Here is a 26,832-nt window from a genome sequence, read left to right on the forward strand (position 1 = left end):
GCCACGGCCCCTCCCCAAACATATGAAGCTGCCTAATTCTGAATTAGACCTTTGCTCCGTCAAGATCAGTATTGAACTGGGAGACCTTCTCCAGATCAGAGTCCACCACTCCAAACCACTGCTCTTAACCACTACACCATGCTGGCTCTCAAGGTATGCAGGAACCTCCCAAACCTCTCCTCCACCACAGGGAGGGGAGCCGCGGCACGGAAGCGAGGAGGCCGCGCCACTCTTGAAACTTAACGTCCTCTGTCTAGGATACAACAACCCCTCTCAACCCCAGCTCCCCAACCAGCGTTGTGCCCCTCCAGGGTCGTGTGATGCCCGCACTGGACTATGGGAAGTCTGTGCCACTGCCTATTTGGGAAGAACTGTCCTTGAGGAGGGCATCTCCGCCAGGGGGGCAGCTTCCAGGTCTCACATGAGTACGCAGCACTGGCAGGACCGGCGCTTGCCCTTCTCCGGCTCTTGGTCTTCCTCTTGGCGGGGCACAGTAGCCTGGTGCTGATGTGAGTAGGCTGTGTTGGCAGAGGTCCGGGGGCTGTTGTTTGGGGCTTGCTGGCTTGCAGCCCCCGGGGGCTGTAGGACCCCAGCCTTGGATTGCGGCTCTCCAACGGAAATGTCCAGAGGGGCTCCTGACGCCTTGGCTTCCTTCAGCAGAGGCTGCTGCTCAGAAGGGAGATTTTCCAGGGCTTCCGTGATCTCTCCCGCTGAGGCCGCGCTGGCTTCGCCACTTCCTTTTGCATCCAGCACATCAGTCTTGTCCAGGAGTGGCTGGAGGGTCTCTTGGGTGGTCAAGAGCAGAACACTGGGAGGGAGGGACGCATCCTGTAACACGGGACTTTGGGCTTTGTCAGAGGACAGGGTTTGTTCTGCCAAAGTAGACCTTTCTTCAGGGGGATCTGAGGAGTTCTGTCCTTCTGGAGGAGACTTTGCAGCATCCTGAAAAGATGGAGCCTGTCCTAGCAGAGAGGCTGTTGATTGGTCTTCCGAAGTTGGTGGAGCCTGAGCCGGAGAGGATCCTTTGTCTTCAAGGAGGTCAGGCGAGGTCTGGATTGGCAGGGGTGTCTGAATCTCATCTGGAACAGCTCCATCGGCCTCTTGCCGGGAAGAAGCAGGGGTCTTGTCCACTGGAGATGTTGAGTCCATGTCCCGCAGAGCTGGTGGGATCTGGTCTAGGAGAATGACGGGACTCTCGCATGGGTCATCCGCAGAGGGTGGGACCTGGCTTGGAAGAAAGACATCAGCCTCTGGCCAAGGGGAGACCTGGGCCTCTGGAGGCACTGGCGTTTGGTCCTCCAGGGGTACGGGGTTCTCTTCCAAAGCCGATATTTTAGCTTCCGGAAGGGAAACAATTTGATCAGGCAAAGAAGACAGCTGGTCGGTTAAAGAAGGGGTTGCGACTGGCAGGGATCCATCTACCTCGTGCCTGAAAAGTTTTTGTCCCTGTTGAGTTATCGTCCTCTTCGTTTCCTGCCCAGAGGAAGGAATAGGTTCTAGCACAAATGGTTCGACTTCTGGCAGAGGGAAAATGACCCGCTCTGCCAGAGATGGGGTTTGCGTCTGTACTTGGCTCGAGTGCGAAAATTCCTCCAGCTTTCCCCCTTCCTTTCTTGCCTCTGACTCCTGCTGCTCCGGCATCTTCATTTGACTTCCCTCACTCTGCTCCATAGGTTCTGGTGTAGGCGCATCATCAGTGGCCAAGGCTGGGGCAGGCTCCGTCTCCAGGGCACCCTGCCCTGGCACTGCCATCTGCCCCACTCCCTCCCCATCAGCTTCCTTGGCCAGAGAGCCCATCTCCAGCAGTCCATCTCCTTGCCCCTCGGGATCACTGTTCTCATTCTGTCGGAGCCCGGAGGGGCCTTGGTGATCCTGGCAAGTGAGGGACTCTCCCTCTGGGCCATTGTGGCTGCCAAGCTCATGGCCCGGCGGGCCTTCTCCAGGGGCTTCCTCTCGATCTGGGATACCATCAACAGACACCAGCTGGCCCCAACCGTCCCGCCTGTCCCCCGAGTCAGTGTGACCCTCCAGCTCCTCGTCCTTCTCGAGGGAGCTCTGGTCCTGCCCAACGGAGTCCATGCAGCCCACCTCTTGGCCTAGGTGGTCTCGGATGACTATCTTCTCCATGGCCAGCTTCCTCTGGCGGGCGGCAGGGGCTTTGCCAGGATGCAGGCTCTGCTCGGCTGGGTTGGCGGCAGAAGCAGCCTCCGAACTCCCCTGATGCGGCGGAGAGTCCCCCTTTTCCACAGCCATGGGGATTGCCTTGATTTTGGCCTCTTCGGGACTGCATTCGTTGCCAAACAGATCTAGGAGGCAAAAATAACATGGTTTCAGCCACTTGGTTCCTCTGATTTAAGAAAGATGTAGACAAGCTGGAACGTGTCCAGAGGACAGCAACAAAGATGGTGAGGGGTCTGGAGATCGAGTCCTGTGAGGAAAGGCTGAAGGAGATGGGTATGTTTAGCTTGAAGAGGAGAAGACTGAGAGGGGATATGATAACCATCTTCAGGTACTTGAAAGGCTGTCACATAGAGGAAGGGGCCAAGTTGTTTTCTGTAGCCCCAGAAGGTCAGACCAGAACCAATGGGTTGAAATTAAATCCAAAGAGTTTCCGTCTAGACATTAGGAAGAATTTTCCAACAGTTAAGAGCGGTTCCTCAGTGGAACAGGCTTCCTCGGGAGGTGGTGAGCTCTCCTTCCCTGGAGGTTTTTAAGCAGAGGCTAGATGGCCATCTGTCAGCAATGCTGATTCTATGACCTTGGGCAGATCATGAGAGGGAGGGCATCTTGGCCATCTTCTGGGCATGGAGTAGAGGTCACTAGGGCTGTGGTGGGGAGGTAGTTGTGAATTTCCTGCATTGTGCAGGGGGTTGGACTAGATGGCCCTGGTGGTCCCCTTCCAACTCTATGATTCTGTGATACATTGTCTGCATTTAAGTTTCCCCGGTAATAAAGGAAGCAAGGCCTCTGGATGTCTCTGGACAGAACTACACCATTAAATCAGGGGCCTGGAGATCCCCTGGGAGTACAACTTATCTCCAGGCAACAGAGATCAGTTCCCCTAACTGCTTTGCAGAGTGGACTCTAGGGCACGATACCCCGCTGAAGTCCCACCCCTTCCCAAACCCCGCCCACCTCAGGCTCCACACCCCAAATCTCCAGGAATTTCCCAACTTGACGCTGGCATCCCTGTCCCTTGTGCAGCTGCAACGGAGGGTACTACCTGAGCTCTCACCTCCATCCTGCATCTCTCCGTTCTGCAGGTTCTCCTTGGCCTCCTCACTCACGGGCCTCCTGGGTGAGGCAGGAGCCGGCTCAAGGACGGATTTGGCCCCGCTTCTGCCTGCAAGGAATTCATGAGACAGTGGGGTCACACTTATCCATTCAGCTGATTTGCTCGCCTCCTCCATATGTCAGAGCTGCATATTTTAGCTCAAATATGGTTCAGTGTTCTCACACACTTGACAAGATTAAACCAAAGAGCCACGAATTGTGTCTGAAAGGTAAGTGAGTGGAGAATGGTGGTTTGGAGAACATGCTTGCACCAGGTCCCTTGGGACCTGGATGTGGGGAGCCCTCCAGTTTGATCTGTCCTCTTCCCTAAGATGTACTTCTTTCCCCAGGAGAAGGCAGCTAAAAACCCCAAACTAAACATGACATAGAAAGAAGAAGAATTGGTTTTTATATGCCGAATTTCTCTACCACTTAAGGAAGAATCAAACCGGCTTACAGTCACCTTCCCTTCCCCTCCCCACAACAGACACCCTGTGAGGTAGGTGGGGCTGAGAGAGTGTGACTAGCCCAAGGTCACCCAGCTGGCTTCGTTTGGAGGAGTGGGGAAACAAATCCAGTTCACCAGATTAGCCTCCGCCGCTCATGTGGAGGAGTGGGGAATCAAACCTGGTTCTCCAGATCAGAGTCCACCGCTCCAAACCACCTCTCTTAACCACTACACCACTCTGGCTCTCAAGAAGAGGGAGCAAGCATCTTTTCCAGAAGACAGGACTACAACTTAGGGGTGGAAATTACAAAGACATATATTGGACTTTTCAATTTAGAAAAGAGATGCCTACCTGGGCGGGGCGGGGGTGGGCGGGCGGACCTGATAGAGGTTTTTTAAATTATGCACAGGGTGGAGAGTTTTGACAAAAAGCACTTTTTCTCCTCTCCCAAAATATTGGAACTCGAGGGCATCCAATGAAGCTGATGGGCAGCAGATCCAGGATGGACAAAAGGAAATACGTCTTTACCCAAGGAGCGACTGAAAAGCAGAATTCGCTGCCAGAGGATGTTGTGGTGGCTGCAGGCAGAGACAGCTTTACCTGTATCCCAGGGAATCCTTCTTGTGGAAAAATAATATGGAATAACTCACCTTCTGAAGAAGACAAAGCAGTCCCATCGACCTAAAAGCAAAAGAAGAAGAAGAAGAGTTGGTTTTTATATGCCAGCTTTCTCTACCACTTAAGGGAGAATCAAACCGGCTTAAAATCACCTTCCCCTCCCCACCCCACAACAGACACCCTGTGAGGTAGGTGAGGCCGAGAGAGCTCTAAGAGAGCTGTGACTAGCCCAAGGTCACCCAACAGGCTTCGTGTGTAGGAGTGGGGAAAACAACCTGCTTCACCAGATTAGCGCCCGCCGCTCATGTGGAGGAGTGGGGAATCAAACCCCGTTCTCCAGATCAGAGTCCACCGCTCCAAACCACTGCTCTTAACCACTACACTACGCTGGGAACTTTACGGCAAGAGTTTCCAAACCTCAGGACCAAGTGGCATTTCTTAGGGCTGGCAGTTGCTCATTCTCAGGGTATCATTTATTCCAGGGGTGTCAAACTCAATTGTTATGAGGGCTGGATATGACATAAATGTCACTCGGTCGGGCCGTGTCTCGCCAACCCAGATCAGGGCTGGAGGGGTAGCTGCCTCAGCCAGCTGTTCAGGCTGGATAAGAGCTCTCAGGGGGCCGGATCCGGCCCACGGGCCTTACACCCCTGATAGTCATAACATTCTCAAAATGCAGTTTTGTGCCAGATACACAATTCTGTATTTGCACTGGAATCCGGTGGCTGTGCAGAGCCAACGTGCCCTCCGCTCCTACCGTCTCTGGGCCATCCGGGGGCTGATTCACCTCATCCACATCTCCGATAGGCTCCGCTGACGGGGGCTTTGGCGGAACCTTCCGGATCTCTAAGTTGTCCAGCTGCTGCATCTGAATTTGGAGGCTTCAGAGAAGACAGAGAGAGGCCATTTACGCAGGGTCGGTTTGGAGGCACGCTCAAAGCTCCTTTTTTAAATCCAACCTTTAAAATGCAAATTCACGGTCCCGATGCAAGAGGAGAAAGTCAAACAAATTCCACCCCCCCCACTCGCCTGCTCCTTCATTCTAACCCACAGCTGTGATTCTTCATGCTTCCGTGAGTGGGTGCTTCGAGGCGGGGACGGAGCAAATAAAAAAGGTTGCGTTAAAGGGGCTGTTAAGAAATGCGAAGCAGGTATGCGCTGCCTTCGCAGTGACTTCTGGAATGATGGTTCAGCGTGAAGAACTCAAAAAAATATGTGGGGCACTACAGCCTGTAACGCACTACTAATTACCAAGCATAAATGGTCAGAGAAAGAAAGCTGCCATTAGGGGCAACCCATCCCATGCCCTTGCCAGACCAAGAAGTCATGGGGAGATGAGCATTTAGGAGCACACGTTCTGACTATTCTGGCTCAGAGGCCTGCAAACCAGACCACCGGGATTCTGCACACGGATGTAGATGGATGGACTCCTAGAATGAATAGCACAACTTGTTCTACATGAGATCCAGTGCTGGAGAACCTTCAGAAACTCTGTGTGTGCATGTGTGAGTAAAGTGCCGTCAGGTCGCAGCCGACTTATGGCGACCCTGTGGAACAGGCTTCCTCGGGAGGTGGTGGGCTCTCCTTCTTTAGAGGTTTTTAAGCAGAGCCTGGATGGCCATCTGTCAGCAATGCTGATTCTATGACCCTAAGTAAGTACCGCGGTGTCTGTTTGCGGGCCGGCGTTTGCAGGGCTGTCGCGAGGGGATTGGAGCGTTCAGCTTCCTGCGTTGCCTCCTCTTCCAGGTAAAGCGGCAGCAGCGGACCCCAATGCGGCTTGGGCGGCTTATTATTCGCACTACTACCAGCAGCCTCCCGGTCCAGTCCCGGGAGCGCCGCCCACCCCCACAGCGCCGCCCGTGCAAAGAGAACCACCACAGCCACCCCCCACTGGCCAGTCAGACTACACTAAAGCCTAGGAGGAGTATTATAAAAAGCTAGGTAATGGACTCTCCGGGCTTCTCTCTGGGTGGGCAAAACGGTCGCCGAGGAATAATCGTGAGGCTTGCAGGAACCAAAGAGGCGAGGTGGCCATCTGTCCGCAAGGCTGATTCTGTGGACTTAGGCAGATTGTGAAAGGGAGGGCAGGAAGGATTGTGTCGGTGTTTGGCTCTCGTGGCCCCTTCTTACATGCCCAGGGTAATGCTGATCTCCACTTTGGGGTCAGGAAGTAATTTTCCTCCAGGCCAGATTGGCCAGGGATCCTGGAGGTAGATATTTTTGCCATTCTCTGGGTGTGGAGGTCACTGGGTGTGTGTGTGGGGTGGGGGGAGGTAGTTGTGAATTTCCTGCATTGTGCAGGGGGTTGACCCTGGTGAACCCTTCCAACTATGATTCTATAAGGTTGTAGTGGCCTGGAGTTAGGGCCTCCAAATATTTTGGGAGATCGCCAGACCCCACCTGGAAGTTGGAAACACTAGAACTTGGAGGTCAGAATAAACTTCCCTCTGCATCTTTGTTGGGCAAGCTAGCTGTTCCTCCACCACACCCCAGAGAAGGCTGCAACAGAGGACCAAGGGTGCATCTCCGTGAAGCAGTTCAATGCAGCTGCATCTACATGTTCATTGGCAGCCTGAAATGGCGGCGTTTCTGTGCCGGATGAAACCCTGGGAAGTGAAACTCCTTTCCGCTGCTAGCAGTGATGCCCCCCCCCGCCACCCCCCCGGCATCACCCAAGACATGCAGCCCCTACCTGGCCAGACTCTGCTGTAATTCCTCGATGCGGGTCTCCGCCTCGCGGAGAGGACTCAGGGGGTCTCGGTCATCTGGCGATGGCGAGGTTCCCTCCATCAGCCACTGCTCACGCAAGGACTTCCGCTGGGGGGATAGAGAAAGAGAGAGAGAGAGCACCGATCACTCATCCCGTACTGGACGGACACAATTATGGGACACGAAGACTTCTATCAAGAAAAGAGCTTGCGTGGTGTAGTGGTTGAGCGGCGGACTCGAATCTGGTGCACCAGGTTTGATTCCCCACTCCTCCACACGAGCGGCGGACTCTAATCTGGAGAACCGGGTTCAATTCACCACGCCTCCACATGAGCAGTGGAGTCTAATCTGGTAAATCGGGTTGGTTTCCCCACTCCTCCCCATGAAGCCAGCTAGGTGACCCTGGGCCAGTCACAGTCCTCTCCGAACTCTCTCAGCCTCACCTAGCTCACAAGGTTTCTGCTGTGGGGAGAGGAAGGGAAGGAGATTGTAAAGCTGTGTTGAGGCTCCTTAAAGGTAGAGAAAATTGGGGTATAAAAACCAACTCTTCTTCTTCTTCTAGAGACACACATTCAGACACAGCTGCATGCCTGCTTCTGCATTCACTATGATGCACCCTCAGAATACCAGGGAGGGGCTGTGGCTCAGTGGCAGGGCATCTGCCTGGCATGCAGAAGGTCCCAGGTTCAATCCCTGGCATCTCCAGCTAAAAATGGACGAGGCAGGAGGTGATGTGAAAGACCTCCGCCTGAGACCCTGGAGAGCAGCTGCCAGTCTGAGTAGTAGACAATACTGATCTTGATAGGTGTGATTCAGTATAAGGCATTTAGGGAGGGGCCATGCCTCAGTGGTAGAGCATCTGCTTGGCACACATAAGGTCCCAGGTTCAATCCCCGGCACCTCCAGTTAAAAGGACCATGCAGTAGGTGTTGTGAAAGGGCCCTGCCTGATACCCTGGAGAGCAGCTGCCAGACATCTGCCAACTTGGAAGGCTTTCAGAGAGGAGTGGACATGTTCATGGAGGAGAGGGCTAGCCATGGCTACTAGTCAAAATGGATACTAGTCATGATGCATACCTATTCTCTCCAGGAGAGAATGGATAGTCAAAATGGATACTAGTCATGATGCATACCTATTCTCTCCAGGATCAGAGGAGCATGCTGAATATATTAGGTGCCGTGGAACCCAGGCAGGATGGTACTGATGAGTGGTTTTGTTTGTGGGCTTCCTGGAGGCACCTGATTGGCCGCTGTGTGAACAGACTGCTGGACTTGATGGGCCTGGGTCTGATCCAGCAGGACTTTTTGTATGTTCTTACATTAGATAAAACAACATATACATTGCCCTGCCCCAGGATGTGGTGATGGCTGCCGACTTGGAAGGCTTTAAGAGGGGAGTGGGCATGTTCATGGAGGAGAGGGCTATCCATGGCTACTAGTCCAAACGGATACTTGTCATGATGTATCCCTATTCTCTCCAGGATCAGAGGAGCAGGCCTATTATATTAGGTGCTGCAGAGGAACCCAGGCAGGATGGTGCTGCTGCAGTCGTGGGATTCCTGGAGGCATCTGGTTGCCCACTGTGGGAACAGACTGCTGGACTTGACGGGCCTGGGTCTGATCCAGCAGAGCTTTTCTTACGTTCTTATGTTCTTAATACTGTCTATGATGGACCAAGAGTCTTGATCCAGCATAAGGCAGCTTCGTGTACCACTGCCACTCCCTCCCCTGACTTGCCCCTTGGCCACGCTAGCCAAGTTCCCACTGCCTCCCTTATCCCTCCCCTCTTTCTCCCTCCATCCCCACGTCTGCCGTCTCCCTCCTCTGGTCCAGCCGTTCCTGCATCCCAGCCTCAGGCGGTACCTTGAGGCGCTGAGCCCGCAGCTTCTCCTGCTCCAGATCCAGGCGGGTGCTCAGGATGAGCTCATTCAGCTTGCGCCGGGCCTGCAGTGAAGCACAGGGAATGGATAGGTCAGGTGAGGCAGGAGCTGAGAGGTGGGGGGCGAAGGGGAAGACAAAGGCCGAAGGGTGACTCTTTCTGCCCCGTCAGGGTGCTGCAACCTTTTCGTGTTTCCTCTTTTAAAGGCAATTGGGTAGGGGGGACTGGGGGACAGATAGAGTTGTCAACTCCAGGTTGGGAAATACCTGGAGATTTTGGGGGTGGAGCCTGAGGAGGGCAGGGTTTGGAGAGGGGAGAGCCAGCGTGGTATAATGGTTAAGAGCAGTGGCTTGGAGCGGTGGCTTCTGATCCGGAGAACCGGGTTCGATTCCCCACTCCTCCACATGAACGGCGGAGGCTAATCTGGTGAATCAGGTTGGCTTCCCCACTCTTACACATGAAGCCAGATGGGTGACCTTGGGCCAGTCGCAGCTCTCTCAGCCCCACCTACCTCACAGGGTGTCTGTTGTGGGGAGGGGAAGGGAAGGTGATTGTAAGCAGGTTTGAGTCTCACTTAAGCGGTAGAGAAAGTTGGCATATAAAAATCAACTCTTCTTCTTCTCTTCTTCTAATGCCATAGAGTCCAATTGCCAAAGTGGCCATTTTCTCCAGGGGAACTGATCCCTGTCGCCTGGAGATCACATGTAATAGCAGGAGATCTCCAGCCACCACCTGGAGGAGTACACCTATGCTGTACTCAGTAGATGCACCAAAAATAACAGCACTCAGGCTCAAATCAATTATTCAAAAAGCTATTTATACTACACTAAGCAGAATAATATACATTTATCACCTTCAAACAGGGGAAGTGAACTAAGAATTAACAATCAACAATCAGATAACACCAATGAAAAACATTTAAACAACCAAACAACAATCTGTGCAAAAAAAGTCCATCAAAGTTTTCTACCGGTATATATACTCAGGACTTGACTGAGTATATATAGAAAACTTTGATGGACTTTTTTTGCACAGATTGTTGTTTGGTTGTTTAAATGTTATCTGATAGTTGATTGTTAATTCTTAGGTCACTTCCTCTGTTTGAAGGTGATAAATGTATATTATTCTCTTTAGTGTAGTATAAATAGCTTTTTGAGTACCGGTAATTGATTTGAGCCTGAGGGCTGTTATTTTTGGTGCACCCCCTGGAGGTTGGCAACCCTACATGCACCGGCCACGCCCAAATCCCTGTCTGGCTGCGTGCGTGTGTCTGCTCCCAAGGGCGTCTTGGCTGCCACTCCAGGGCCACCAACCCCAAATCAATCGGTGCCTGCCCCGTCCTGGGCTGGGCTCCAGGCCTTTCTCCGTCTTCCGATTTGGTCCCGGTTGGAGCCGCTGCCTGGTGAATAATTCATTTGGTTCAAGAGAGGATGAGCAAAGGAAAGGGGCTCAAGTAACTTCAGGTCTGCTCAGAGCTTCCCGTAGAGCAAGGAAAGAGCTTGGGATGAACCTGCAGAGGTTGGAAATATATTCATCGACTGAAGGCAGGATCCTCTGCGGAAATAGCCAAAATGGGGGGGGGGAGAGGGCAGTGCCCCCCTCCCTTCTTGTGGGCATACGGTTACCAGGTCCCTCTTCACCACCAGTGGGAGGTTTTTGGGGCAGAGTCTGAGGAAGGCAGGGTTTGGGGAGGGGAGGGACTTCAATGCCATAGAGTCCAATTGCCAAAGCTGCCTATGGTACACTTTGTTCCTTTATGTTTGTGGTAGTGTGTTGATCTTATGCATTTTGCCTTAGAATATAGCATTTGCTTTTTGTTAATTTAGAGCTTGTGCTGTTTTTTTGTATTGAATTACCTGGAGGTTGGCAACCCTACACGGGCATGCTGTGTATTTCCCAGAGAAGCTGACATGTTTCTGGCTATGCTATCCTCTTGCAGCCAAAGGAAATGAGCAGAAGCAATTATTTGGAGAGCGGTGACCATACCCTGAAGCCTCCCAGGACACGGCATTAGGAACACACAAACACAGAGTAGGAGGGGACCTCCGGGGTCATCTAGTCCAACCCCCTGAACAATGCAGGAAATTCACAGCTACCTCCAGGAGCCCCCATAAGGAATAGCTTGGGTGAGAACCTTTTTCACTCGATGTGCTCAGGAAGTTTTTTCTTGTTCTTTTGTTGTTGTTTTTTTATTATTATTCATACAACACAGACACACATATTCAAATAGGGTTGCCAGAGGGGTCTGGCGATCCGCTGGATTTACAACTGCAGACTGCAGAGATTTGTTCCTCTGGAGAAAATGGCTGCTTTGGAGGATGGACTCTATGGCATTACCATATATCCCACTGGTTTGGGGAGAGGCAGGACCTCAGCGGGGTATAATGCCGTACAGTCCACCCTTTAAAGCAGCCATTTTCTCCAGGGGAATGGATCCTTCTGGTCTGGAGACCAGTTGTAATTCTGGAAGATCTCCAGGCCCCACCTGGAGGTTGGGAACACAATGGTTTGAAGCCACGTTTTAAATTCAACTCGCTGCTGAGCGTGGAAAAGTGAGCGTTCAGCAGCATGCACGCAAACACCCATGCAAAATCAGAGTGTGAAATAACCCACAATTATTGTAATAAATGCAAAATTGTCACCAATTTTTAAACCCCTCTTGCGTCTTGGCCAGGATACCAACAAGGATGAAAAGCAAAAATTCCCTGATCCTTTGACAGAAGCTGAATGGTATGTTATTTACTAGGTGGCGTCGTTTACCCAGATGCCAAGAAAAGCTTCAACTGCCCATTTCCACACTGCCAGCCTCCATTAAAGAGAAAGGACAGTTGGCAGTAGGGTTGCCAACCTCCAGGTAGCAGCTGGAGATCTCCCGCTATTACAACTGATCTCCAGCCGATAGAGATCAGTCCCCCTGGAGAAAATGGCCGCTTTGGCAATTGGACTCTATGGCACTGGAGTCCCTCCCCTCCCCAAACCCCACCCTCCTCAGGCTCCGCCCCAATCGCCTATGGCAAACAGGGACCTGGCAACCCTAGTTGGCAACTCTATAGGATTGTTCTTGGGCCGGATACCCCTCCTGCCCCACGCCGATGTGGCCACTGTATATTTCCATCCACCACCCCTCTGCAGCTTTGAAATACTGGGGGCTCTGGTGGGCAGGGCTGCCAACTCCAGACTGGATAATTCCTGGAGATATGCGGGTGGAGCCTGGGGAAGGCGGGGTTTGAGGAACGCAGGGACCTCAGTGGGGTATGACTCTATCGAATCTGCCCTCCAAAGCCACCATTTTCTGCAGGGGAACTGATCTCTGTCATCTAGAGATCAGGCGTAATTCCAGGAGATCCCCGGGCCCCGCCTGGAGGTTGGTAACCTTTGTGGTGGGGAATAGGGTCAGGATCTTGGCTGAGACCACGGAGCACTTCTGGGCATTTGGTGGGGCAGGGGGACACTCACCGCAATGGATTTCAGGCGCTGCGCAAACGGGGAGATCGGTTCCATTTTCCTCCTGAAAGACAAACAGAACCTCTTGGGAAGTGTCCAGAAGACAGGGATGCCAGTTGGATGCTGGCACTCCTCTTCTCTCTCTCTCTCCCTCCCTCCGCTTTCCTCTCCCATTCTTCCTTGCATTGATCTCTGCACACAGACTGGGGTTGCCAGGTCCCCCCCCCCCCCGGGCCACTGGCAGGGGGATGGGTAGAGTTGCCAACCTCCTGGTGGTCTGCAACGGAGTCTCCAGTACAAAAGAGGCAAAAAATTCTTATTGGTGCTTACACATATGACAACAATACAAGAGTGAAAGACACATATAAGAACAATCAAAGTTATATACAGTATGTACAATCTACGTAAGGTGCAGTCTCAGTGCACCATGTTCTTTCAAGTAAATGTTGTATTTTCTTCAAAAAGTCCAATAGTAGGTACTATCCCAAATGCACACTTTTTGGGACGGCTGTCCCCCACCTTTTCCCAAAAAGTGTGCTATTGGGATAGTACCTACTATAGGACTTTTTGAAGAAAATACAACATTTACTTGAAAGAACATGGCAATTGGTGCACTGAGACTGCACCTTACTTAGATTGTACATACTGTATATAACTTTGATTGTTCTTATATGTATCTTTCACTCTTGTATTGTTGATGTTACATGTGTAAGCATCAATAAGAATTTTTTGCTACTTTTGTACTGGAGACTCCGTTGCAGATTTTCTAACCATTGTTATTGGCACGGAGGTGCCTATTTTGTATTGTAACCTCCTGGTGGTAGCTGGAGATCTGCTATTACAACTGATCTCCAGGCAAGAGAGATCAGTTCCCCTGGAGCATGTAGCCACTTTGGAAGGTGGGCCCTATGGCATTATTACCCCACTGAAGTCCTCTCCCCTCCCTAAACCCGCTTTCCTCAGGCCCCACCCCCAAAACCATATTGGGTTGGCCCCAAACCATATAGGGCTTTGAACACATGAAGCTCCCTTCTACTGAATCAGACCCTTGGTCCATCAAAGTCAGCATTGTCTATTCAGACCGGCAGCGGCTCTCCAGGGTCTCAGGCAGTGGTCTTTCACATCACCTCCTTGCCTGGTCCCTTTAACTGGAGATGCCGGGGATTGAACCTGGGACCTTCTGCATGCCAAGCAAACGCTCTACAAACTGAGCCACGGCCCCTACGTATTGAAGGTCAATATGTGCAATACCTTTCAAGTCAAATCTTTAGGTTCAGCATGACTTCAGACCCAAGAGTGTGGTTGTCAACCTCCAGGTGGTAGCTGGAGATTTCCCGCTATTACGGCTGCTCAGTTTCCCTGGAGCAAGGAGCCACTTTGGAAGGCGGACTCTAGGGCAATTTACCCCATTCAAGTCCCTCCCCTCCATAGACCCCGTCCTCCTCTGTCTCCACCCCCAAAATCTCCAAGTACTTCCCAACCTGGAGCTGGCCACCTTATCCAAGAGACATGTAAGTTGCCAGCTCTGGGCTGGGAAATACCTGGAGATTTTGGGGGTGGAGCCTGAGGAGGGTGGGGCTTGGGGGAGGGGCTTAATGCCAACAGAGTCTGCCTTCCAAAGTGGCCATGTTCTCCAGCGCCATCTAAACCAGGGTTCCCCATGCTCCTCATAGGGCAGTTGCTCTAGCCCCCTGGTCGTTTTGGTAGCTCTTTTCTGCACCTTCTCAAGCTTTCTCCCCTTTCTACTGAACACTGAGCCTAACAGAAAGGTTGTGCACTGCGTTGCATTGCGCACTGTTTGGGGCTGTTCTGGCTACATGATTTTGGGGGGGGGGGTTTCCCTACAGGACTACCCCACCTGTTGCGGTTTTAGTACATAGAATCATAGAATCACAGAGTTGGAAGGGACCACCAGGGTCATCCAGTCCAACCCCCCTGCACAATGCAGGAAATTCACAACTACCTCTCCCCCGCACATCCTCAGTGACCCCTACTCCATGCCCAGAAGATGGCTAAGATGCCCTCCCTCTCAACCTCTTCCTATGGTCATAGAATCAGCATTGCTGACAGGTGGCCATCTAGCCTCCGCTTAAAAACCTCCAGGGAAGGAGCGCTCACCACCTCCCGAGGAAGCCTGTTCCACCGAGGGACCGCTCTAGCTGTTAGGAAATCCTAACTGAGTTCCCCGCAGCTGCATCTACCCGTGATGGGATATTGCACAGTCATTATGAAATAGCAATCGGTCGCACTTGGATTGGCACGTCCCCACAAGAACAGGCGGTAGTGAATGATTGCTTTGGCACGAGGGCCAGCCGGCACAGGTAATTAAAGAGCCAAACGAAACGACGGCAAAACTGAGAGCGAGAGAGCAACTCGCAGCCGGTATAAGAAGGGCCCCGTGCATAATTGAAAAGATACAATTTAAACATTACTGGTAATTGACACATTTGATTAATGATCCATAGGTTTTCTGAGCTCTGACCTGGATGGCCCAGGCTAGCCCGATCTTGTCAGATCTCTGAAGGTAAGCTGGGTCGGCCCTGGTTGGAACTTGGATGGGAGACCACCAAGGAAGTCCAGGGTTGCTACACAGAGGCAGACGATGGCAAACTACCTTTGACTGTCTCTCGCCTGGAAAACCCTACAGGGTCGCCACAAGTTGGCTGCGACGACGGCCCTTTCCTCCACCACCAAAAGGGTCCCGAGTCATGCTAGTTCCTAGCACAATTCTCAGTAGCAAATCACACACACACAAAAAAAATGGGCACAGACGCATTCCTTGTCGCCGCCTCCCTGCCCTTTGCGCTGCTGCCCAGAGTTCTCTTCTGGCCACCGGGTTAATATTCCAAACCACAAAATGTGCACCTTCAGGAGAATGGAGCTCCCAGGCGAAAGGCCTCTCGGCCAAATGGGGCAGGAGTCGGAGCCAGGCCCCCAAACCGGGCTCCTGGAGATTTTGGGGGTGGAGCCTGGGAAGGTCAGGGTTTGGGGAGGGGCCTCAGCGGGGGTATAAGGCCATAGAGTCCACCCTCCGAAGCAGCCATTTTCTCCGGGGGAACTGATCTCTGTAGTCTGAAGCTCAGTGGTAACTCTGGGAGAACTCCAGGCCCCACCTGGAGGTTGGCAATCATAGTACCATGGTTAGCAGTAGAGTGGTGGTAGCTATTCAGACTGCCCTGGGCACCTAAAGGCCCATCACGGATGCTGTGCAAACATCTGCCTGACGGGTTTGACCGGATGCAGACTCTGCTCCCTCTCTTGGCCAAGACTGTTGGCAGCTGCCCGCCTGCCATTCCTGCTGCAACTAAATGGACTCACACGTTGCCCTCGTGTCCAAGTGGAGACTCTGCTGCATCAGCAACTCCCAAAGAATGCCAACCACTGTTGCCCCTTGGACCATGTCCTGGGGAGGCCTTCTTGTGAGGGCTTTCTTTCTTTCTTTCTTTCTTTCTTTCTTTCTTTCTTTCTTTCTTTCTTTCTTTCTTTCTTTCTTTCTTTCTTTCCCCTTCCTTCCTTCTTTTCCTCCACTCCTCTTTCCACTTCCTTCCTTCCTTCCTTCCTTCCTTCCTTCCTTTCTTTCTTTCTCTTCCCTTTCCCCTTCCTTCCTTCTTTTCCCCCACTCCTTTCCTCTTTCTTTCTTTCTTTCTTTCTTTCTTTCTTTCTTTCTTTCTTTCTTTCTTTCTTTCTTTCTTTCTTTCTTTCTTCCACTTCCCTTTCCCCTTCCTTCCTTCTTTTCCTCCACTCCTCTTTCCTCTTTCTTTCTTTCTTTCTTTCTTTCTTTCTTTCTTTCTTTCTTTCTTTCTTTCTTTCTTTCTTTCTTTTCTTTCTTTCTTTCTTTCTTTCTTTCTCTCTCTCTCTCTCTCTCTCTCTCTCTCTCTCTTCCCTTTCCCCTTCCTTCCTTTTTCCCCCCCACTCCTTTCTTTCTTTCTTTCTTTCTTTCTTTCTTTCTTTCTTTCTTTCTTTCTTTCTTTCTTTCTTTCTTTCTTTCTTTCTTTCTTTCTTTCTTTCTTTCTTTCCCCTTCCTTCTTTTCCTCCACTCCTCTTTCCCCTTCCTTCCTTCCTTCCTTCCTTCCGGATTATGTGTTTCTGTTGTGAGCACAAGAGCACATATGTCTCATTGGTAGGGTTGCCAACCTCCAGGTGGTGTCTGGAGATCTTGCAGAATTGCAACTGGTCCCCAGACGACAGGGATCAGTTCCCCTGGAGGAAATGGCTACTACGGAGGGTGGAGTCTCTGGCATTATACCCTGCTGAGGTCCCTCCCCAAGCCCCGCCCTCCCCAGGCTCCACCCTCAAATCTCCAGGAAATTTCCAACCCAGAGCTGGCACCTCTATGACCCTGAAGAAAACGGCATTCCGCAGAATGTACAAAGCAGAAGTGTTAATCATTTTAATCAAGGGACTAGAACTGTAGACCCTGAGAGCACATTTATAACCAAATAGGAACGGAGTCCACTGCACTGACTACTGTAGGAATCGCCTGCCTTTCCTGCGTTGTTTTATAGCCTGTTATCTGCTTTCTTTATTGTCGATAGTATACTTTGCCAGAGAGAGTTTGTTGCTTGCACGGCTCTCTAATTCTATAATCCTGGTCCTGTTGCATCGTTCACCGGTTGCCTTCTGTTGGTCTGGCTGCACTGTTACATTTCTTTATTTACCTTATTTATAGAACACTTTCCTTACTGGGACCTCAAGGCGGATTACATGTGTGTGTGTTAAGTGCTGTCAGGCTGCTTCCAACTCATGGTGATCCTATGACTCAAAATGTCCTATCTTTGACAGCCTTGCTCACATCTTGCAAACTGAGGGCCGTGGCTTCCTTTATTGAGTCCATTCATCTCTTGTTGGGTCTTCCTCTTTTCCTGCTGCCCTCAACTTTTCCTAGCATGACTGTCTTTTCCAGTGACTTTTGTCTTCTCATAATGTGACCAAAGTACGACAGCCTCAGTTTAGTCATTTTAGCTTCTAGGGACAGTTCAGGCTTGATTTGATCTGGGGAAGGGCCGTGGCTCAATGGTAGAGCATCTGCTTGGCATGCAAAAGGTCCCAGGTTCAACCCCTGGCATCTCCAGTTAAAGGGACCAGGCAAGTAGGTGATGTGACTAGACCCCTGCCTGAGACCCTGGAGAGCTGCTGCCATACTGACTTTGATGGACCGAAGGTCTGATTCAGTATAAGGCAGCTTCATGTGTTCAACTCACTGATTTGTTTTTTGGGCGGTCCACAGTATCCGTAACACTCTCCTCCAACAACACATTTCAAAGGAACCTGCTTTCTTCCTATCAGCTTTCTTCATTGTCAAACAGATTACATGGAGTAAATCAAATGCAATCAGCAGGCTGGGGCATTCAGTAAACAATGCAACAGGATCTGGATTGTAGAAATCAGGAACCAACCCGAAATCTAAAAACAGAACTGAAGTGAAGCATAAATATCAACATGAAACGATGCAAAAATTACATAGCAGGATCCTACCCACAGCAAGCTGGATGCAGCAGGATAGACCACGGCCCCATATCATTTATCCAAGTAACTTTCTGCCAACTTTTTTGTACAGGGCAACCCTGTTACCTGCGTAGAAAAGCCCTCTGGAATAATTCAGTTTTGCATAGTTACATCCTGTAATCTGCCTTGAGTTGCAGCGAAAAAAGGTGGAATATCAACAATGTAAAAGAAACAAAGAAAGAAAAACCAGATTATTAGGAAGGCAAGCAAAACAAAGAGAGACCCACCTCTGAATGAGCACTCCCCTTATTGATTGCTAAAGAACTGCAGTTAAAGCTTCGGCTGTTTATTTTGAGTCAGGAAAGGGAAGCACTGCCCGGCCTGACTGCCTTAGGGGGCCGAGCCGGGCAGGTTGGACCAAGGATGCTTCATTACTTGCAAGCAGGAAACCATCTCCGAGGAGGTTAAAGCAAGGGACTGGGGTTGTCTTAAAGAAGCAGTGGCTTCCTTGCGCTACGAGATGGGCTGATTTCTGGCTAAAGCTTTCAAGCCAGCCTCTTTCTCACGTTGGCAGGAGTTTCCCCCATCTCCATATACAGCCGCAGCTGCAAAACGGGCGCTGTAGCCTGATGCAAGAGAGCCGCTGGCCGGCTGCAAAAAACCAAATGTAAGCGTTCCGGTGAGTCAAAAAATGCTTGCTGCCTCTCTGCGTGCTTTCCCGTTCTGGCCTGCCTGTTTCCAGTGAGCCTGAGCCAGGAACAAAAGATGCCGCTGAGCCTCTGTATCAGGTATGTTTTGATCGTTCTGAGCCAGAGGATTGGGGGATTGCTTGCCCTGGAGGAGGCTGCCCACTGCAGTTAGGGTTGCCAGGTCCTTCTTTGCCACCAGCGGGAGGTTTTTGGGGTGGAGCCTGAGGAGGGCAGAATTTAGGGAGGGGAGGGGCTTCAATGCCATAGAGTCCAATGGCCAAAGCGGCCATTTTCTCCAGGTGAATGGATCTCTATCGGCTGGGGATCAGTTGTAATAGCAGGAGATCTCCAGCTACTACCTGGAGGTTGGCAACCCTAGTTGCAGTCCTGTATGAATTATTATTATTATTGGGGGTTGTCTGCTCCCAGTTGGGAACTACCTGGAGATTTTAGGTGTGGAGCCTGAGGAGCTGTATGTTGGTTGGTTTGATCTATTGATCTTATTGTTAAAGCTGGTTTTAATGCTGCTTAGTCGTTGCTCTGTGCCCTTTTAAACTTCTTGTTTGCTGAAAGCTTTTAAAATGCTTTATGGGTGTTTTTCAACAGTCTGGTTTGTATTTTGTTATTCTCTTAATGATGTATTGCGTTATACTTTGCTTTCCCTTTAAGCCATGCCACGGACCTATCTGATTGGCAGGCAGTAAACCGGTACCTGGACTAAATAAATAAAATTCTGACACTTCTGCCGTTCAACCCTAAGAAATTATCCTGGCAGCATTTATTAATTTATTTCATTTATAACCCACCTTTCTCCCCCAGTGGGGACCCAAAACCGCTTACATTGTTGTCCAATCCTCCATTTTACCCTCACAACACCCCTGTGAGGTAGGTTAGACTGAGAGTGTGTGCCTGGGCCGAGGTCACCCAGCAAGCTTCCATGGCAGACTGGAGATTTGAACCTGGATCTCCTAGATCCTAGTCCAACACTCTAACCCAGGGGTGTCAAACGTAAGGCCCGTGGGCTGGATCTGGCCCCTTGAGACCGCTTATCTGGCCTGTGAGCCAGCCGAGGCAGGCAACCCCCCCCCCAATCCTGATCTGGGCTGGCGAGGTATAGCCCGGCCCGACCAAGTGACATTTATGTCATATCCAGCCCTCGTAACAATTGAGTTCGACACCCCTGCTCTAACCACTATGCAACACTAGCTGTGGAGTAAGCATCTCTGAATAGGATCCCGATTGCTCTCCGGGTCAAGGCCTAAGACCTGGAAACTCTGTTGATTTAGGTCCTGCTAGTGATGGGTGATGAGGAAGGAGGAAACCCAAACAATTTTGAGAGCTCCAGGTAGGAATGCCATAGCAGAAGCTGCCCATTCATCCGTCTGTCACATTTTTATCCCACCTCTTCCTCCAAGGAGTTGCCTGACCAGACCAGGAAAGCTCCCAAACATGTCGTGTTTCACTTAACGTGTTACACAGAATTGTTCAGGAGGGCTTTTTCATAAAGGGAATAGTGATGAGGGGGGGGGGAAACTGGGAGATCTCCAGCCCCCTCCTGGAGGTTGAATTCAAAATATAGCACAAAACAATTGTTTCTAAAATAAAGAAACCAAACAATAGCAACTCATGCTATTACAGATATATATTGGAAACATTCAATAACCACAATTCTGGAGCAAAGAAATGTATATCACAATTGGTCTAAGTAAGACCCCAGCTCTCAGCATAAGGCTTTACAATGCAAAATATAAGCCAAAATGCTCAGTCCTTATTCAGTCCGTATTAATAATTTCAATTTCATAAAGTGCATCAGTAAACCACGGAAACAAGATGTAGAGCAATGGATCTCCATTGATGCACTTTATGAAATTGAAATTATTAATACGGACTGAATAAGGACTGAGCATTTTGGCTTATATTTTGCATTGTAAAGCCTTATGCTGAGAGCTGGGGTCTTACTTAGACCAATTGTGATATACATTTCTTTGATCCAGAATTGTGGTTATTGAATGTTTCCAATATATATCTGTAATAGCATGAGTTGCTATTGTTTGGTTTCTTTATTTTAGAAACAATTGTTTTGTGCTATATTTTGAATTCCACACTCCTGATTAAGCACTTGCAAGCCGTTTTTTGATTACTCCCTCCTGGAGGTTGGCAACGCCAAGCAGTTGCTCAAGAGGCTGGGCTGGAGAGCCAGCTTGGTGCTTTCCTTGGCCTGGCAGGCAGGCCCTGCTCAGAATAAGCTGGAGGATGCCCTTAGCGAAGGACAAGACCATTTTCTGCACCGGCAGGTTTTCTCTCCGTGACACCACCAGCCCCGGGTGCCCAAGGAGGCCTGGAGATCTCCCTGAATTACAAGCAATCTCCAGGCTATGGATATCAGTTCCCCTGAGAGAGAATGGCTGCTTTGGAGAGTGGCATTAGACCCTGTTGAGGGCCCTCCCCTCCCCAGGCTTCACCCCCAAATCTCCAGGAATCTCCAACCCCGGAGTTGGGAACCCTATGCCGATCCGAACCAGAAAAGGCACAGAGACCTGGTCTCCTTTTCAGCCAGTGGCCCTGACTCCCAGAGGCAGGATATAGGCTTGCCACCTCTGGTTTGGGAAAGTCCTGAAGATACTGCGGGGTGGAGCTTGGTGGCATGATTTGGGGAGGCGATGCCCCAGAATCCACCCTCCAAAGCAGGCCTTTTCTTCAGGGGGACTGTTCTCCGTCGTCTGGAGATCAGTTGTAATTCTGGGAGATCTCCAGCCACCGCCTGGAGGTTGGCAACCCCAGGCAGGAATAGCCGGCACCCTGAAAGCATTTGGAAAAGTGGTGCCCACCTGTCCGCTGTCTAGGTGTTGGCAAATGAAGGGGGCTCCCCCTAGCCGGCTTGCAGCCCAAGGGCGCGACGTCTTGCTCTGGCCCTCTTAGGAGCCCGGCGGCAGTGCCCGGCTGGGCAGGGCCCTTCTCAACCCCACCGGGCACTCCTGCAGGGCAGCACCTGCCCGTTCACTTACTGGTGAGGCTGCGGGTGTCCGCTCCGGTCGTCCCGGGCGAGGTTCCCGGACTCCGGTCCTGGCGAGATCAGAAGCAGAGCGCAGGCGAAGGTGACGCCCGCCGGCCGTCAGAGTGGCAAAGTCACAGCGGAGACATCTTTTCTCATCCCGGCTTTGGCGGGGCCTGGCTCAGCTCGGCTCTCCCTTGCCCGTTGGTGTGCCAAAAGAAAAAGATGGGGAAGGAAGCCCCGGCTGGAGCTGGTTGGGCCGGTTTGAGTTCCGAGAAAGCCGAGCAGCAGGCAGACTTGGGCGAAGGCAGGCGAGTTTCCCCGAGTCCCGCAGTGCCCTTGAGAACCAACCCTCCCTCCCTGGGTCAGCGACGTTATCAGCTGTTTGGCTGAATTATTTACCAGCATTCCTGGGCCGCCTCGTTCGGTTACCTGCCTGTTTTGTCTCCTTTTCTCTCGCTCTCGCACCAGGAGGCCGACCCACAGCCTGCCGAGCGGGGAGGGAGGAATTCTCCCACCCCCAGAAGATGATACACGGCAGGAGGAAACCTGAGTCCTCAGGCCTTTGTGCAAAAGCCCCGACCTGTCGCCCGCCAAGATCCTTTGGCTCGCTGGCTCCGCAGAGCGAGTTGAGTCTTAATAATAGTTATTACATCAATGCACGTGCCTCGTCACAATAATCCCCACAACAGCCTTATAAGGTAGGCCAATATCATTACCCCTGCATGTTGAAGATGAAAGAGACTGGTGTAGGGAATTATTGTTGTTAGGAGCAGGGGAATTTCTCTTTCCAAAAGTCATTTTTTTAGTTGAACACATGAAGCTGCCTTATACTGAATCAGACTCTTGGTCCATCAGAGTCAGTATTGTCTACTCAGACTGGCAGCGGCTCTCCAGGGTCTCAGGCAGAGATCTTTCCCATCACCTACTTGCCTCGTCCCTTTCAATGGAGATGCCGGGGATTGAACCTGGGACCTTCTGCATGTCAAGCAGATGCTGTACCACTGGGCCACGGCCCCACTCCATGGCTCTCCAGGGGCTCAGGCAGAGGTCTTTCCCATCACCTACTTGCCTGGTCCCTTTAACTGGAGATGCCACCAGGGATTGAACCTGGGACCTTCTGCATGCCAAGCAGATGCTCTGCCACTGAGCCACAGCCCCTTCCCAATATAGCCATGGAGTCCTCCTATTCTCCCCCCTCTTTTAAAATACATATTTCTTTTTCATTTCTCTTTGTAGAGAAATCAATGCACCCTTTTGTAACATAAGTCCTTGCCGCCTTTTTATGTTACACGTAGGTACTAGTTGGAGATCTCCCGCTATTACAACTGATATCCAGGCGACAGAGATCAGTTCCCCTGGAGAAAATGGCCACTTTGGCAATTGGACTCTATGGCATTGAAGTCCCTCCCTAAACCCCACCCTTCTCAGGCTCTTCCCCAAAAATCTCCAGGTATTTCCCAACCCAGAGCTGGCAACCCTAGTCACACACCCCAGGTGAGGCTGGTACTCTAGCAGGAAGGTGGGAAGGCTTGAGAAGACTTTGCCTTGCCTCTGAGCCTCTACAGAGTGAAATTCTGAAATTTCTCAGGAACGTCTTCCCTGCCCCTCCTCTCTTTGAATTTCCCTTTTGAGCAAAATGGGTTAGAAATGGGCTTCAAATTCCTTAAAAGAGGAAAAGAAAAGGATTGTTGGATTTCAAGGAGGAACTGAGCAAAGAGGAATTAAGAGAATTTCTCTTCACCTAATGAAATTAAATATGAGCAGTCAGTGTGATGCAGTGGCAAAAAAAGCTAATGTGATCTTGGGGTGCATCAACAGAGGCATAGCATCCAAATCGCAAGATGTCATAGTTCCGCTGTAGGCTGCATTGGTCAGCCCGCACCTGGAGCATTGTGTGCAGTTCTGGAGGCCTCAATTCAAAAAAAAAGGTGTGGACAGAATGGAGTGGGTGCAGAGGACAGGGACGAGGATGACCGGGGGTCTGGAGACCGAGCCCTGCAAGGAAAGACTGAGGGAGATGGGAATGTTTAGTCTGGAGAAGAGGAGGTTGAGGGGGGACAGGATTGCTCTCTTTAAGTATTCGAAGGGCTGTCACTTCGAGGAGGGCAGGGAGCTGTTCCTGTTGGCAGCAGAGGATAAGACTCGCAATAATGGGCTTAAATTGAGGGCGGAAAGGTACCGGCCGGATATTAGGAAAAATATTTTTACAGTAAGAGTTGTTCGACTGTGGAATTGGCTCCCTAGGGCGGTGGTGAGCTCCCCCTCACTGGCAGTCTTTAAGCAGAGGCTGGACAAGCACTTGTCAGGGATGCTCTAGGCTGATCCTGCATTAAGCAGGTGATTGGTCTAGATGGCCTCTATGGCCCCTTCCAACTATGAGAAGAGGGTTTTTGATCAGTGCTATTATGCCCCCTGCTGGCAGGCAAGTGGAGAGTCTAGTTTTGGGTCTCTGGCTGCCTCATCCTCCTTCACTTGCATAGCTGTTGACCCAGCCTTATGGCATCCCAGATCCTGACACCTGGGTCACAACCCCGCAAAAGGAGAGCCAGCGTGGGGTAGAGGTTAAGAGCGGTGGTTTGGAATGGTGGAGTCTGATCTGGAGAACCGGTTTTGATCCCCCGCTCCTCCACATGAGCGGCAGAGGCTAATCTGGTGAACTGGATTTGTTTCCCTGCTCCTACACACGAAGCCAGCTGGGTGACCTTGGGCTAGTCACAGATCTCTCAGCCCTACCTACGTCACAGGGTGTCTGTTGTGGAGAGGGGAAGGGAAGATGATCGTAAGCCGGTTTGATTCTCCCTTAAGTAGTAGAGAAAGTCGGCATATAAAAAACTCCTCCTCCTCCTCCTCCTCCTCCTCCTCCTCCTCCTCTTCTTCTTCTTCTTCTTCTTCTTCTTCTTCTTCTTCTTCTTCTTCTTCTTCTTCTTCTCTTCCCCCCCTACAACTGCCAAGTACTTTCTGATCTGCAAAGTGCTTGTACACTCACACTGTCCGGGCCAAGGCAAACACTGGATCCACAGTCAGTTTGAGTTCGGGGCAAAGTCCAGCCCTTTGGCCAAGGGAGTCTGTTGTATCTCACTGGGACACCACTTTAGCAATGGCGTCACCTTTTCTTCTGACCCTACTCTTTTCACACCGAAGTTTTCCTGCATTTTGATTGCTGAGCTGCAGCAATGTTTCTCTGGTCTTCCTCGCCTCCTTGTTTTCCGTTTTCCATTGGTCTGTGCTTTCTTCGTCCTTTCTCCAAGCTTTCTCAATCCACCTTTATCCTGATTGGAGCAAGGGCAGAGAAACAGCAAAGAAATCACAAAAGGACAACAGACGGGAAAGGAGGGCTCGGGGAAGCATGGAGAGAAATGGCTGCAGGTCGGCAGACAAAAACCTCCCTGTGAAAAGAACTCAAGAGTCCCCAAGTGACAAGGTAAATAGGGGCCAGCAGACAGCATGCGATACCTCCTACCTAGCTTTGCTTCCAAAAAAGAACAACCTGCCTATTGTCTTAGGCGAACGATGAGAAGGAAATCCAAATGCACAACTCAAATCGGTTCAGAATAGGGTTGCCAACCTCCAGGTAATTCAATATAATAAACAACAATAGCCTATTGTTGTTTATTATATTGTTTATTATATTGAACTATTTCAGTACAACTAGGGGTAATATTGTTTAGGTGAACCTCCAGGTAATAGCAGAAGATCTCCTGCTATTACAACTCCTCTCCAGCCAATAGAGATCAATCTACCTGGAGAAAATGGTCGTTTTGGCAATTGGACTCTATGGCATTGAAGTCCCTCCCCTTCCCAAATCCCACCCTCCTCAGGCTCCACCCCAAAAACCTCCCGCCAATGGCGAGAGAGACCTGGCAACCCCAGTTCAAAACTTTCTCTCCGGTCCAATGTCTATTCTCTGTGCTGTCAGAACTGCCCTTCCGTGGATTCAACATGCCAGAAGATATAACCAATATAAATATGAGGAGGAGGGATAATGATAACAATCCAATTAGGGTTGCCAACCTCCAGGTGGGGGCTGGAGATCTGCTATTACAACTGATCTCCAGCCAACAGAGATCAATTCACCTGGAGAAAATGGCTGCTTTGGCAATTGGACTCTATGGCACTGAAGTCCCTCCCCTCCCCAAACCCCGCCCTCCTCAGGGTCCGCCCCAAAAACCTCCCGCCAGTGGCGAAGAGGGACCTGGCAACCCTAAATCAAATATTATTATAGAATGCTTACACATTCGCGTCTGTATGTAATGAAAATTGCTTATATTGTTCAGGCATCTCAATATTAAACAGTGGTTTCAAAAGATGTTTTAAATACAGACACTGCAATCACACAAAATAATAATATCACTGGCGTCAAAATGTCAAAACAGTTTAACTGCTGTGACCTTGTCCCAATTAGCTGTATCTGTCAACAATCTTGTTTCTCTCTTCTTAACAAGGACCTAGGTTCAAGACTTGCTTCGTCAAAAAACTTCATCAGAAGTCTTGCGATAAGCTCACAGGACCTTGGAGACGACTGCCAAAAATTTAAATGGTATCTCTTGAACCTCAAGGTTACTGAACACATGAAGCTGCCTTCTACTGAGTCAGACCCTCGGTCCATCAAAGTCAGTATTGTCTACTCAAACCGGCAGTGGCTCTCCAGGGTCTCAGGCAGAGAAGGGTCTTTCCCATCACCTACCTGCCTAGTCCCTTTAACTGGAAATGCCAGGGATTGAACCTGGGACCTTCTGCATGCTAAGCAGAGGCTCTACCACTGAGCCACAGCCCCTCCCCTCCCCTCCTTTTCTAGGCTATGCTGCCATTGCTTCTTGTATAGTTGCTAGCGGAAGGCAGATATGCCCTCCCCAGGCTCCACCCCCAAATCTCCAGGAATTTCCCAGCCTGGAGATGGCAACCCTATTTGGTGGACTTGAAAGTCTTGGCATTAAAGACCATTAAAGAAATCTTGGGATACAGCATTGTAATCTTGGCAGGTTATGCAATTACAAGCCAGCGTGCCAGTGAGAAACATGGGGAACTGGTCGTAAGGCATTCGCAGTTCCAGTCCTCTTTGTGAAACTGTGAACAAATAATCTTATTTCCAAAATATTTTGAATAAATCCAGGTGGATGGTCAAGGACAGTTTGTTATATATAATGACAATGAACAAACTAACTGAGATGTTTATAGGAAAACAAATCACATTCTGCACCCTCCATTTACAAAACGTAACAGTCTTATATCAACTGAGTTTCGCGGTGATGTTGGTGTGTGTGTGTGTGTGTTAAGTGCCATCAAGTTGCTTCCGATTTATGGCAAGCCTATGGCAATTAATGACTTCCAAAAC

General features: G+C 50.5%; 1 protein-coding gene and 1 non-coding gene across 2 annotated transcripts; both read right to left on the reverse strand.

Annotated features, from left to right (window-relative positions):
• Nucleotides 1-417: 417 nt before the first annotated feature.
• Nucleotides 418-12,436, reverse strand: PALM3 (paralemmin 3). Its single transcript, XM_056867034.1, has 7 exons — nucleotides 12,384-12,436; nucleotides 8,912-8,992; nucleotides 7,033-7,157; nucleotides 5,098-5,221; nucleotides 4,373-4,403; nucleotides 3,236-3,343; nucleotides 418-2,306 (listed from the first exon to the last, which is right to left on the reverse strand). The coding sequence occupies exons 1-7, from the start codon at nucleotides 12,426-12,428 to the stop codon at nucleotides 418-420; spliced, it is 2,403 nt and encodes an 800-aa protein (XP_056723012.1). The 5' UTR covers nucleotides 12,429-12,436.
• Nucleotides 12,437-26,202: 13,766 nt separating this feature from the next.
• Nucleotides 26,203-26,274, reverse strand: TRNAA-AGC (transfer RNA alanine (anticodon AGC)). The gene has a single exon. It is a non-coding gene; the product is annotated as a tRNA-Ala (tRNA).
• Between the last annotated feature and the right edge of the window lie 558 nt (nucleotides 26,275-26,832).

Source organism: Euleptes europaea, chromosome 1 (assembly GCF_029931775.1).
Source record: "Euleptes europaea isolate rEulEur1 chromosome 1, rEulEur1.hap1, whole genome shotgun sequence".
Classification (NCBI taxonomy): domain Eukaryota; kingdom Metazoa; phylum Chordata; class Lepidosauria; order Squamata; family Sphaerodactylidae; genus Euleptes; species Euleptes europaea.